General features: G+C 35.4%; 1 protein-coding gene across 4 annotated transcripts in view; it reads left to right on the top strand.

Moving 5' to 3' along the window:
* LOC150097413 (uncharacterized protein C19orf47 homolog) overlaps positions 1-13,995 on the top strand; it is a 172,004-nt gene that overhangs the window by 18,564 nt on the left and 139,445 nt on the right. For all 4 annotated transcript variants that reach the window (XM_090407372.1, XM_090407370.1, XM_090407369.1 and 1 more), the window contains exon 3: positions 10,253-10,316. In XM_090407372.1, coding sequence (XP_090263498.1) covers positions 10,253-10,316 — 64 coding nt within the window. The remainder of the gene's footprint in view (positions 1-10,252; positions 10,317-13,995) is intronic.

Genomic DNA, 13,995 nt, shown 5'->3' with positions numbered 1-13,995 from the left:
AGATAAAATTGAATTTCATATTGAAAAGAATGACATGTAAGAAAGTTTTAAAGCGAATAAAAGTTGAGCAGCTTTCGGATATGAACTGTAGACTACAATACACAAATATTATTCAAGAAAAAATGCTCGTCTCACTGGTCACTATCGTTAGCCTGATCTCCTTCCAGAGGGAATCCTCTGCTATCTCATCCCGGTAAAAACCTTTACGGATGGCCTGAATTGGTGGATGCCGTCATCTCACGTACAGCTCTTCCGATACTAGTCGGTCAGCAATGGGGAAAGGCCTACCGTCAGTCATCGTAGAGCTTCCTTCCACTGGTCAGTATCGTAGCTTCGAACAAGAACAGAAAAAACAGGGGCTTGAAACCCGTGCGAACCTGCATTTATTCTCCTTCGTCGCGCCCTCTTTTCGATACAGAAACCTTCTCACGTCGCCTTTCTATTCACCCTCACGTTGTCACGTCACAATTCTTCTCCTTGAAGAGTGCTTTTTTCGTGGAACGCTAGTTCGATTCGCTTTCCAAGAATGCTTTCGCCTCGGGCATTACGCTATCGTAGGTAACTCGCATGTGACCTTTTAGCATTTTGACATACATTTTGCATAGAGTATATTTTAATCACTAAGGCTTTTAAACAACAAATTTTCCATTTAGACAGACAAAATTCTCTTACTTATTTCTTCTTTTAAGGTAAAATCAAATATGTTCTCTATTACAATTAGTTTTCTTTACTAATAGTACAAGTGTTTCTTGGTCAGTATTATATTCTTGTTAAATCTTGAATGAATGATCCTTTTGATGAAAAGGTCTTCATTCAAGATCTAACACCTTAATGCAAAGCAGTATACATGTCCTCAAGGAGATTTGCTTTGCATTATGGGAGATACTGAGACAAGGAGTGATGAGAGCTTGATCCACCTTTGTTACGAGTTGCCAAGGGATGTACCACCGTACCACAGTCCTGAAGATATTTTGAGGTGCAAACTTTGTTTGCTTACACTTGGATAAAGGATTAAACTAAATTTATTATAGTCTAACCAAGTGCAAAATAAACTTCCAACATCTTTCTCTTAATCCAGAGTAATTTGATAATAAGGTGGTACACCCGTTGTTAACTTGTATTGGTAAATATAACCTCTTCATTGCTTCTGGGTTAGTATTACCACTTTGGGTCTGCCTCTCACTGATGAGACCTCAATAAAGTCGAAACCAGTCTGGGTAGTGGCTCTTCCCTTAATGCAAAGCAATATACATGTCTGCATGGAGATGTGCTTTGCATTATGGGAGATACTGAGACAAGGAGTGATGAGAACTTGATACACCTTTGCTACGAGTTGCCAAGGGATGTACCACCTTACCTCAGTCCTGAAGATATTTTGAGGTGCAAACTTTGTTTGCTTACACTTGGATAAAGGATTAAACTAAATTTATTATAGTCTAACCAAGTGCAAAATAAACTTCCAACATCTTTCTCTTAATCCAGAGTAATTTAATAATAAGGTGGTACACCCGTTGTTAACTCGTATAGGTAAATATAACCTCTTTATTGCTTCTGGGTTAGTATTACCACTTTGGGTCTGCCTCTCACTGATGAGACCTCAATAAAGTCGAAACCGGTCTGGATAGTGGCTCTTCCCTTAATGCAAAGCAATATACATGTCTGCATGGAGATGTGCTTTGCATTATGGGAGATACTGAAACAAGAAGTGATGAGAGCTTGATCCACCTTTGCTACGAGTTGCCAAGGGATGTATCACCTTACCTCAGTCCTGAAGATATTTTCAGGTGCAAACTTTGTTTGCTTACACTCGAATAAAGGATTAAACTAAATTTATTATACAACAAATATCTGAGTTATTAAGTGATTTCTTTAGTAAGTTATATATTCCAGGTGATTCCCTTCCCCTCCCCGGCTTTTGGTTACTGTGATGGGCAGACCAGGCAAAAGAACAGAAATATTAAATCTGTTAAAAGAACTTGACTTGTATACTGTACTTGGACTGGATGTTATATCAGCACAGGCTGAAGGAATGTGCAGCACAGCTTGCAATGACATTGACCTGTTGTTCTTTTTTTGTGTGTGTCTCATATATAAGATCCCTATTGAGTGAAAGGAGAGCAAGATAATTCCATTACATAAGGGTTGAGCTAAGTTTAATGCAGTGAATTATAGATCAGTTTGTATTTCTGCTATGTCATCAAAATATTAGAAAGGCTAGTTACATGATACCATGATACTTCTGGATTTTGCCATGGCATTTAATAGGATTCCACATGCAAGATATTGTTATACAAACTCAAAAGGGATAGGTGTGCAAAAACAGAGCTGTACTTATACTCTTCGTGCGACTTGACAGCCTCGCGAAGAGTATAAGTGGGACCCAGAGCACTAGAGTGCTCCGGGGTCCCTCTCCTCATTGTTTGGGAGACCCTTAAATTGATCCTAATTTTTCGGGGCCTACAGCGAAAGCCTTGTGTGCTTAAATATGGCCCTGGTGCAAAGTGCAAAATAAACTTCTGATATGAACAGGAAAGTGGTTGACAGAGATATTAGCATGTGATATTTATGGAGGTGCTAGTGTAAAAGAAAAAACATGACCAGTGGTGTGTCACAGGCTTCTGTTCTTGTATATTAATGATATTCAGAAGGGTCTTGGAAGGTGATATCCAGTTGTTAGATTATGTTACTAAGTGGAATTGCTTAAGGATTGAAGATATATAACTGAGAGATGACCACATAGCCTTTTAAGGTATGTGGAGTACTGATTGGGATTTCTGACCTAATGTTTAATCCCCACCTTCCTATGGTGCAACCCATTAATAGATATCTACCTAGATAGTGAACAGAGATAGATACTATCATCACCATCATCATCAAATTCCTACCATGTACCCTCAAGGGGTGTACAGGATATGACAGTACTACATGAAAAAATTACATCATTACTAACTTCCTATCTACAATTTTCCTCCAAATCAGTCTGTTACTTGTCAGGACTCCAACATTATCAGATCTTATATTTCTATCGTCTAAGGCACTTTGTACCGTATCAATCCACCCATATCTTGGTCTTCCTCTGGGTCGTTTTCCTGCCAACCTGGCAGAGAACACTTGTTTTGCTAATCTTTCCTCTCCCATTCTATTTAAGTGACCATACCATCTGAGATTAGCTCTGCTAACACATTCCTGGATGCTGACAATGTCAAGTTCTTTCCTAATATCCTCATTTTTAATATGATATTGCCATTGATGCCATCTGTTCACGCCTCTAATCTTTCTCAGGACTCTCATATCTGCGGTCTCTAGTCTTTGGTCAAGTGTTTTACTTCTGACCCAGCTCTCAGATCCATAAGTTAAAATTGGTTTGAACACAGTCTTGTATACAGCTAATTTAGTGTTCCGACTAATTTCTTTCTTATTCCGTATGAATTTATTCAATTGACTTCCCACGATACCAGCTTTGCTGATTCTGTTGTCTATTTCTATATTTAGTTTACCATCTTCAGTAATAATTGTGCCTAAGTAGCTGAAATGTTTTACTTGTTCCACAGGTTCTCCATTCACAACACAGTTGACATTTTCAATGATTCTGCCTATTTTCATTGTCTTTGTCTTTTTATTGCTGACCTTCATACCATATCTATTACAACAGCTATTCAATTTAGTCAGAGAATCTTGCAGACTTGTAGCGGATTTATTTAGAAGTATAACATCATCCGCATAAAGCAAAGAGCTGACATTAACATCTCCAATTTTGATATCAGGTTTAATACCACATTCCTTCATAATGTGATCCATATAGATAATGAATAACAGAGGGGATAATGAACATCCTTGTCTCACACCAGATTTAACATTAAACCATCTTCCTGTACTTCCTTCAATTCTAACTGCTGACTCACAACTCAAATAAAGACTAAGTATTGCTTGATATAATGCCCCATTGACACCATATAACTGCAGCGTATTGAATAGCTTCTCTCTTGGCACCTTGTCATATGCCTTTTCCAAATCGACAAAACTTAAATACAGATCTTTGTTATATTCCCATGCTTTCTCGACTATTTGGCATAAAGTGAAGATCTGATCCTGACAGCCTCTATTTGGCCTGAATCCAGCTTGTTCTTCACCAAGCTTTTCTTCCACAATTCTTCTCAACCGTTTCTCAAGTATACTTGCATAGATCTTGCCAGGAACACTCAGTAGGGAAATACCTCTGTAATTCTCACATTCAGTTTTATTTCCCTTTTTATATATGGGTACTATGAGAGCTCTACTCCAATCATCGGGAATTCGTCCCTCTGTCCAGGCTTTCTGAACTATGCAGTGCAGCCACTGTAAGACTCTTATACCACCATACTTCAGCATTTCTGGTCGAATATCATCTACTCCTGCTGCCTTTCCACATTTCAAGCCTTTGATGGCTTTTTCTACTTCAAGTATGGATATGTATTCCTGACTGCATGCCTGGTCAGTGTTTTTTATCACTGTGCTGTCATCACTGCTTGTTTCATTTAGCAGTTTTTCAAAGTAATTACTCCATACTTCAAGGATATCTTTTTCTCCTGTTTTCATTTCACCTTTATCATCTCTAATTCCTTTTACAGCACTCTTTCCTCCATTCCTAAGCTTCTTCAACAACCTCCAGAATATTTTGCCACCTTCTTGATATTTATTTTCTATATTCTTGCCAAAGTCCTCCCATGACTTTTGTTTAGCTAGTTTTACACACTGTTTAGCTTTCTTACATTTGTCTCTGTATTCTGTAAGAGTAAAAGCTGACTTATTTGCCAGGAACTTTTGATATGCTTTCTTCTTTTCCTTCACTGCCTCTTTAACTTCCTGTGTCCACCAGGGAGTTCTGATTTTTTTATCTTTGCACACAACCTCACCACATGCCTCTCTGGCAGAATCAATCAATGTTTCCTTCAGAGTTTGCCACTGAATCTCCAAGGTTTGATTCCTGTTCTCAAACTCTTTCATTTTGTTTTCAATAATATTTCTGTATTTTAGTCTACAGTTTACATCTGAGAGCTGCTCAACTTTTATTCGCTTTAAAACTTTCTTACATGTTATTCTTTTCAATATGAAATTCAATTTTATCCTGCTCAAGACTAAATAGTGATCACTTCCAATTTCAAATCCTCTGTACACTCTGGTGTCCTGCACCAGGGAGAAAACATCACTATCAACAATAACATAGTCAATGAGAATTTTCTTATTCCTAGCCTCTTCTCTCCATGTGAATTTGTGCCCATTTTTATGTTGGAACATTGTGTTAGTAATAACCAGTCCATGTCCTGAGCAGAAATCCAACAGGTATTTGTCATTATTATTAGCTTTGTTCTTTTCTCCAAATTTTTCCGAAATATTTTTGTATGTCTGACAATCATTTCCTACTCTGCTATTTAGATTCCCAAAAAGGACCAACTTTTCCTTTTTCATTGTGTCAGTTGCTTTCTCTAAAGCCTCAAAAAATTCCTCCACTTCTACCTTAGTAGAACCTTCTGTGGGACCATAGGCACAAATAAGTGTCATTGTCCAGTTCCCCATTCTCATATTTGCCCACATTACTCTACTTGAGACTGACTGCCATTCAAGAAGATTAGCCTCGTATTTTGTGTTGAATACTATGGCTACTCCTTCTTTTCCTTGATTGTTATTGCCTGAATATAACATTTTGTATTTATTGCTCAGAAAGATCTCACCAGTTTTGGTCTTTTTTGTTTCAGTCACCCCTATTATGTCGATCTGGTACTTATTTAATTCCTCAGCTAGCTCCATTTCTTTGCCATTCAGGCTTCTTACGTTGATAGTACCGATCTTTAACTCTGGTGATGTTGAGTTGGGGTTTGTTTTCAGATTTGTTCCAGTAGCTGACTTTTCGCTGTTCGCCCTGGTTCCCTGGCGAAAACAACGGGGGCCTTGTTTAACCGGGTGACGCCCCAGCCGGCATGAAATTTTGTCATGTTGTACCATCATTTTTTATTTTGGTTTAACCAATAAGAATACAATTTGGTCGGCTAAATCCCAAATTGCCAGCCCATCCTCGTTCGTTCAGTATCAAAGTAGATACCCAACAGGGTGCACCACGAGAAGGTGAGGATTGGACATTATGTCAGAAGCCCTGGTCGGTTCTCCGCATTCCTTTAAAGGCTATGTGGAGGTCTCCTCTCAGTTATACAGCTTTGACCCTTAAGCACCCAGATAGATACTATCAATTTTGAATTTAGGCAACCAGACTGTATTCTGTATTGGATTAAACCAAAAGACAATAATGGTACAACAAAATAGAATGGCATGCCAGTGAGTTGTTATCTAATTAAATAAGCCTCCTGTTCCCATGTTTTTGTTACTGAACCAGGGGAACCATGAATAGTCAGATTCTGGAACAAACACCAATTCATCATCAGCATATTCAAGATAGGTGCTATCAACATAAGAAGTGGAACTGGCAGAATAATTAGAGAAGTACCACAGCATAATTGATGTTACTAAAACAAAGAAAGGAGTTGCTTAGGGTCAAAGCCAAGCAATTGATAGGAGACCACCTCCCCCCCCCTTTCAGGAATGCAGAGAAATTACTGTGGCTTCTGACCTAATGTCCAATCTTCACCTTCACGTGGTGTACTGTTAGTAGGTATCTACTGGTTACTGAATAAACAAGGATGGGCTGGCAATTTGGGACTTAGCCAGCCGTATTGTATCTTTATTGGCTTAAAACCACAAATGCATATGATGGTACAACATGATGAGATTTAATGCCGGCTGGGGCATTGCCTGGTTAAACAAGGTTCCATGCTGTTTTCCTCAGGGACAGTGAAAAGTTAGCTAATAGTACAAGCTCAAACTCAATATCTAGAAGAAGAAGAATAAACCTGACATCAAAAGAACCGAAGGTAGGAACCAACAATATAAGGAGTATTAATGGAAACTAAATCGAACTTGCACAAAAATTGGAAAATTACCACGTGGACATAACTGGCATTACTGAGACAAAGAATACAAAAACAATATGAGATGTTACTAAATAATAGGTGTATGGTGCTATTATCAGGCAATAATGATCAAGGAAGGGAAGAAGTAGAATAGCATTCAACAGTGAACACGAAGATAAACTTCTTAATTGGAAAGCAGTTTCAAGTAGAAGTGTGTGGGCAAACTTCAAAATGGGCAGTGAAACTTATTTTTGTATATGGTCCCACAGAAGGTTCTTCTAAGGAAGAAGTGGAGGAATTTTTTGATCATTAGAACAGACAGCTGATATAAAGAAAATGGAAAAAGTAGTCCTTGTTGGAGACCTGAACAGCAGAGTAGGAAATAAATCTCACCAGACATTTAGGAACATTTTAGGAATTTGCCCTTTATATGGAATATATAGGCAAAGTGGCTTTACCCTTTATAAAGGAACATATAGGAACTTTGCTCTTTTCTCCAAATTTTAGGAAAATTTGAAGAAAAGTGCAAAACTAATAATAACGGTAAGTATTTACTGGACTTCTGCTCAGGACGTGGATTAGTCATTACTAACACCATATTTCAACATAAAGATGTGCACAAGTTCACATAGAGAGAAGACACAAGAAATAAGAAAAACCTCATTGACTACATCTTTATTGATAGCAATATCATAAGGCTGGTTCAGGATACAAGAGTGTACAGAGGATTCAGAATTGGAAGTGACCATTACTTAGTACTGTTGGAACGTACATCCTAGTTTCGAATCCGCCATTTTGTTGTAACGTACCCTTATTAATAAAATCTATTAATTGCCAATTGATCACTAATACAAATATAGAGAAATTTATATTTATACTACGCCACCCTATATTTAGATTAGTCTATATAAAATAGTAGAATCAATTTTCAATTAAATTAGCAGTCTCCTTACTCATTCAGGCCGAATTCATTTGTTTCATTTGAGGCTCCCGCTAGATTCGAATTATTTATGAACAGTGCAATAAAAAAGAATCAGGCAAACACAGTATTGAAATTAATAAAACAAAACATTTAATATAAGGTTATATGACAAATACATGAATTTCACTTCTAAAATGAGACATTATAATTAAGTTAGTACATCGGGTCAAATCATTCATATTAATTCAGTCTTCAAAATCTTCACATGCAAGTTTCACAGTTTTCTCAATTACAAGATTCCTTACTCAGATTAATACAACAGATTTTCTTGTTTAGTTTGCTCATATTTCTCAGTTATACTCCACACTTAACTCTCAGGTGGCACTTATCATATCATTAAACAAGACAGATATTATTTCAAGGCAAATTATTTTTAACTTCTAACTTCGGCGATATGCCACAGTAAATGTTAGAATGAGCAAAATGGAACTATCACTCAAGTCTTCATACACAGAAACAAATAAAATATGACTGTCCTTACCGGAATTAATCTTCAGCACGTCAGATTTAATGTGAGCACATCTTCAAATTATATTTATTACACCTATGGAACACATTTAAAAAGAATTCTTCAAGGTCATAACTAGATTATTATTTGTCGCGCTTCACAATTCTCGATGGCAACTTTAGGGCAGATTGATATCCTTGTTTACTACTTCACAACAAATTAAGCTCTGTACAATTCTTCCTAAAAGCAATATAGAAATAAGTAGTAATTCTAAGCTAACTGGATCTATTCTGAATCCTTCATTAACCTTCCAGTCCTTTAATTATCCAAATACGGCACCAAATCCCTATTAATGCCACTGCTGACTTTACTTTCAGCTATGTATAAGTTTTCACTTCGTCTTAGCACACTTTTAAATACTACTCTCTTGAATTCCTGCCCTTCAGTTCTTTTTATTTACTTTCACCCCCTTGCTTATATCCTTCCTTTTTCCCGCTTCCAAAAACTCTCTCCTCCTTCTCTTATATTACCACTCATATATATTTTTCTTCTCTCCTCGTTATCAAAGCTCACGGTCTACCCACGTGCGTTCCATTTTATTTCTCTCTCCATGGCAACGAACAAAACGTAAACATTTGTGTTAATGTTACATAAGGCTATACTTTTACATTGAGTAATGAAAAACATTAATAAAATATTAGTTACTTAATTTTCTCTTTCATTTCATTTACAATTAATAATAATAAAATATATGTTACAGTATACATATAAGGTACATTAAATTATATACATATAATTTCTCATAATATTATTGAAGGAATAAAGTAAATAAGATAAATGATATTTATCACTGGGTCCTTCCAATAGTAAAATATACATTAAAATTATTTAATCAAATAATAGCTGATGAAATTCAGGAATAATACATGAAAAATAATTCTTAAGCAAGGGATTAACAAATAATTTTTAAACAAGTCATGCTTAATATATGATAGGTTATGTTAAATGTGAATGAAGAACAAAATATACATAATAATTTCATTCACAGTTTAACAGTACTAAGCAGGATAAAAATGGATGTCATATTGAAAGGAACAATATGTAAGAAAGATTTAAAAAGAAAGTTGAGCAGCTTTTACGGTAAAACTGTAGACTCTACTATACACACATCATTGAAAAAAAGATGAAACAGTTTGAAAACAAGAAACAAACCTTGGAGTCTCGATGGCACACTCTGAAGAAAACACTGATTCAACTAAGGAGGTATATGGTGAAGTTGTCTGCAGGGATAGAAAAATAAGAACACCATGGTGGACACAAGAAGTTAAAGAAGCATTCCAAAGGTTACTAGCAAATAAGTAAGTAGATGTCCTAAAAGAATACAGAGTAAAATGTGAGTTAAGCTATGCGTAAAAGTATCTGAACAAAAGTCATGGGAAGACTTTGGTAAGAGTATAGAAAATAAATATCAGGAAGGTGGCAAAATGTTCTAGAGGCTATTGAAGAAGCTTAAAAATGGAGGAAAGAGTACTGTAAAAGGAATCAGAGATGATAAAGGTGACATGAAAACTGAAGATAGGATATCCTGGATGTCTGGAGTAATTATTTTGAAAGACTGCTAAACTAACCAAGCAGTGAATGTGAACAAAGTGAAGAAATATTTAATGAACTGCAATTAGTAATACAGGTATTTTAGTTTAAGTATTTTAAACTGTCATCGGTCCAACATAATAAATAATAAAAAATTGAAAAATGTAGGCATATGAAGAATGGAATATTTTTCTTGTAGTCATGAGAAACAGCTTTTTAATAATTTAGTTTCATATCCTCAGCAACTTCAGATTTCATGAAAGCAGCCATTGAAATAAATTTCTTATATTTCAGATGGCTAAGGAGAAGATGATGGGTGAAATCACCAAACCTTCAGGAACCATCAATAAATCTAGTGGTAAGTAGCAATAGATTGGCATATTTTCATTATCACAATGGCAAAGGTAACAAGTACTAGCAATCACATTTTGACAGTAAAATTTATACTAATAAATTTTACTGTTTAATACTAATAATTATTAAACAGTTAGATGAACAGGTTGGTTTTAATTATCATTGTTAATAACTGTAAATTTGTAAATGATTGTAATTAGTTAACATATTTGAAATGTTTGAAGCTTTTTAAGTATTATTGAAATTTTATTATATAAATAATTGACAAAGTGACATAAAACATGAATCAAGCAAAATTTATTATGTAGAAAAATTAATTACTAATTAAGCATCTCTGTAGCACAATTGGAAGAACAGTGGAGTGTTGCACTCTTCGGCTAGAAAAGGCCTCTGTCGATTCTCATTGTGATGAGGAATCTTTATATGGGCTTTTTTTTTTAATTGAAGGTGAGTTATCCAATCTCATATGGATGGAGATAGCAGGGTTTTTTCTCTTGGAAACTCAGGTTTTTCATCCCACATACAAGCAAATTGGCTATGAGAACATATGATTTACAGACAAAAAACATGATGGTGGTGGTGGTGGGCTGTAGATGGCATTGATGGTAGCAGTGCCATTATGTTGTAATTGGAGAATTAAGTAGTAGGGGAGATGGCAAGATGTATATTGCAAAGTGGCATGCCCTCTCACAATCTGTCCTTGAATTTTTCATGTTAATAATAATAACTAATTACTAATTTATAACAGTTTAAATTTATATAGATTTGCTATAATTACATTATGAACTTTCTGCAAAACATTTCTTATGATGAATTAAGTTTATAATATAATTAATACCTGATACAAACATATGAATGTTGTGTGTTTAATTTGGGATAATGATATTTCAAATTTTTATATTTTTAAGATTCTATCTTTATATGTATTTATATTATAGATTGAAGGGATTGCTTGAAACCATTTGATTCTAGCCAGTGTCATAGTGTAAAATTTTGAGATCTGTGTGCAAAGCTCATAGTTAAGAATTTATGGAGACACAATGTTTCGACCTCTGTATTGAGATCATCATCAGGAAAATACATATGTATAAGATACAAGTTAAATGCCACTGCACTTTACAAAGGTAAAATGAATCTAAGCTGCTTATTAATCTTTTATCTAGCCTGACTTCTAGTGGGGGGGGGGAAACTAAATTAATAATATTAAAAAAAAAGAATAAAAAAATGCTAAATATAAAATAAATTAAAAACAGAACTACATTAAACATTTCTAAAGTCCTCTCGTATTGAGATTTTCTTCTGGGCTTGTTCAGGTTGCTATAAGGGTTGCAGTTGGGTCCTCCACATTCTTGGAATGATTAGTCCGTCATTTTTGTTCAGGTTTGGATTGTGTTTTAACATTTCACAGGCTTCTTTGAATTTTCTCTCAAACCAGGTTTTGGTGCAGTGTAGGGACTTTGGTGCCTTTCTAGTCAATTCTGTGGTATGCTTGGAGTTTGTGGTCTGATAGGCCTGTTTTTCCATAATGGTGGTATTTAATGTATCGTTTCTGTTCGTCTTTTCTGATTAGGATAGTGCGTTTTCCCCTGTGTAGGGTAGGTTACATGTACATTGGATTTTGTAAACCCCTGGATGTGCCAGGTGTGGAATAGGATCTTTGGAAGAACTGAGTAAATTTCTTAATTTTGTCAGGGATCTTTGAAAGTAGTCTTGAACATTTATGTAGTGTTCTGTGTATTTTTTCTGAAATGCTTCTAACATAGGATATGGCTATGGCATTCTTATAATCTTTGTTATTTTTTAGTTGTATTTTTATAGAGGATCTTGTGAACTGTTTTTTCATTATAGCCATTTTGACAAATGTGGTTAATGATTTCAAATTCTTGGTTCAGAGCTTGTTCATTCGAGCAAATAGTTAGTGATCTGTGTTGGAGAGTGCTTATGACTCCTAGTTTTTGTGTTGGGTGATGGTATGAATTTTTGTGTGTGTGGGTTTGCACTAGACGGAGAAGGAGAGACAGCCTGAGGGAAGACATGTGAGTCTAGAAAAGGAAGAGAGTTGTTGTTTTTGATTTGCTGTCTCTCCTTCTTGGTCTACCACAAACCTGCACACATGGGCCAGTACATACACAAAAACTAAGAGCCATAAGCACCCTCAAATACAGAGCACTAACTATTTGCTCAAATGAACAAGCTCTAATAAACCAAGAATTTGAAATCTTTAACCATAACATTTGTAAAAAATGACTATAATGAAGAAAAAAAAAAATTCACAAGATTCTCTATAAAAATACCACTAAAAACAAAAACAAAAAAGATTATAAGAATGCCATACCTTATGTTAGAGGCATTTCAGAAAAAAAACACAGAATACTACATAAATACAATATCAAGACTACCTTCAAGCCCCCTACAAAATTAAGAAATTTACTCAGTTCTTCCAAAGATCCTCTTCCACACCTGGCCCACCCAGGGGTTTACAAAATCCAGTATAGATGTAACCTACCATACATAGGGGAAACAGGACACTATCCTAATCAGAAAAGACGAACACAAACGACACATTAAATACCTCCATTATGGAAAAACAGGCATATTAGACCATGCACTCCAAACATACCATAGAATTGACTGGAAAGGCACCAAGTCCCCACACTGCACCAAAACCTGGTTTGAGAGAAAATTCAGAGAAGCCTGTGAAATGCTAAAACCAAACCTGAACAAGCCCAGAAGAAAATCTCAATATGAGAGGTTTTTAGAAATGTTTAATGTAGTTCTGTTTTTAGTTTATTTTTATATTTATCATTTTTTTTAAAAATACTTTTTTATTTAATTATTTAATTTATTTTTTAATATTATTAATTTAGTTTTTTTTTCCCACTAGAGGTAGCTATATAAAAGATTAATAAGCAGCTTAGATTCATTTTACCTTTGTAAAGTGCAGTGGCATGCAACTTGTATCTTATACATATGTATTTTCCTGATGATGACCTTAATACAGAGGTCGAAATGTCGAACATTACTTTCCTAATATTAAGTAAAGTAATTATTTTAACCCGTGTGTTGTGTTTCCATAAATTCTTAACTATGAATGGTGACCACCATGTAATCTTAAAAGAAAGAATGTGTGCAAAGTTTTTTGACAGCATCTTCTCCCTTAAAATTTGGGTTGATATCCCATTGAAGAAAAATGGTCATATTCACATTTGGATTTTGTAATATCCTAAGAACCTCCAGTAGATCTGCCTCGCTTATCATTGCAATATATGTTCTGTGATAAATTTTGCAAAAGGAACACTCATTTAACTATTCCTTCTGGTTCTTTTGGCTCCCTACTTTACTTCTTTAAAGTTAACCTATTATTTGACTGATTTCTGTTGGCCTACACAGTTAATTTTCTTTCAAAATCTGATTTTGCCTTCCTTATGATATTTGTCAACCTTCTTGCTTGTACTTTGTACTGCTGATGTGCATAGTGATCTTTTTTCTCTGTACATTCCATGCACAACAACATCTTTTGCACCTTCTGCTGAATTCTTCTTCTTCTTCTACTACGCATTATTCCCGCTTCCCATGCAGGGTCCGCGTGTTACATTAGATGCAACTTCTTGTTAGTACTACTCCCAACCGACCCATCGCCTGGTCTGCCGCTGGGGGGGATATATTTTTGACTGTAGAGGCGT

This window comes from Typopeltis vanoorti, chromosome 17, assembly GCF_054136105.1.
Source record: "Typopeltis vanoorti isolate ZY-2024b chromosome 17, IOZ_Tvanoo_1.0, whole genome shotgun sequence".
In the NCBI taxonomy this organism is placed as follows: domain Eukaryota; kingdom Metazoa; phylum Arthropoda; class Arachnida; order Uropygi; family Thelyphonidae; genus Typopeltis; species Typopeltis vanoorti.
This window is presented reverse-complemented; position numbering and strand designations above follow the sequence as displayed.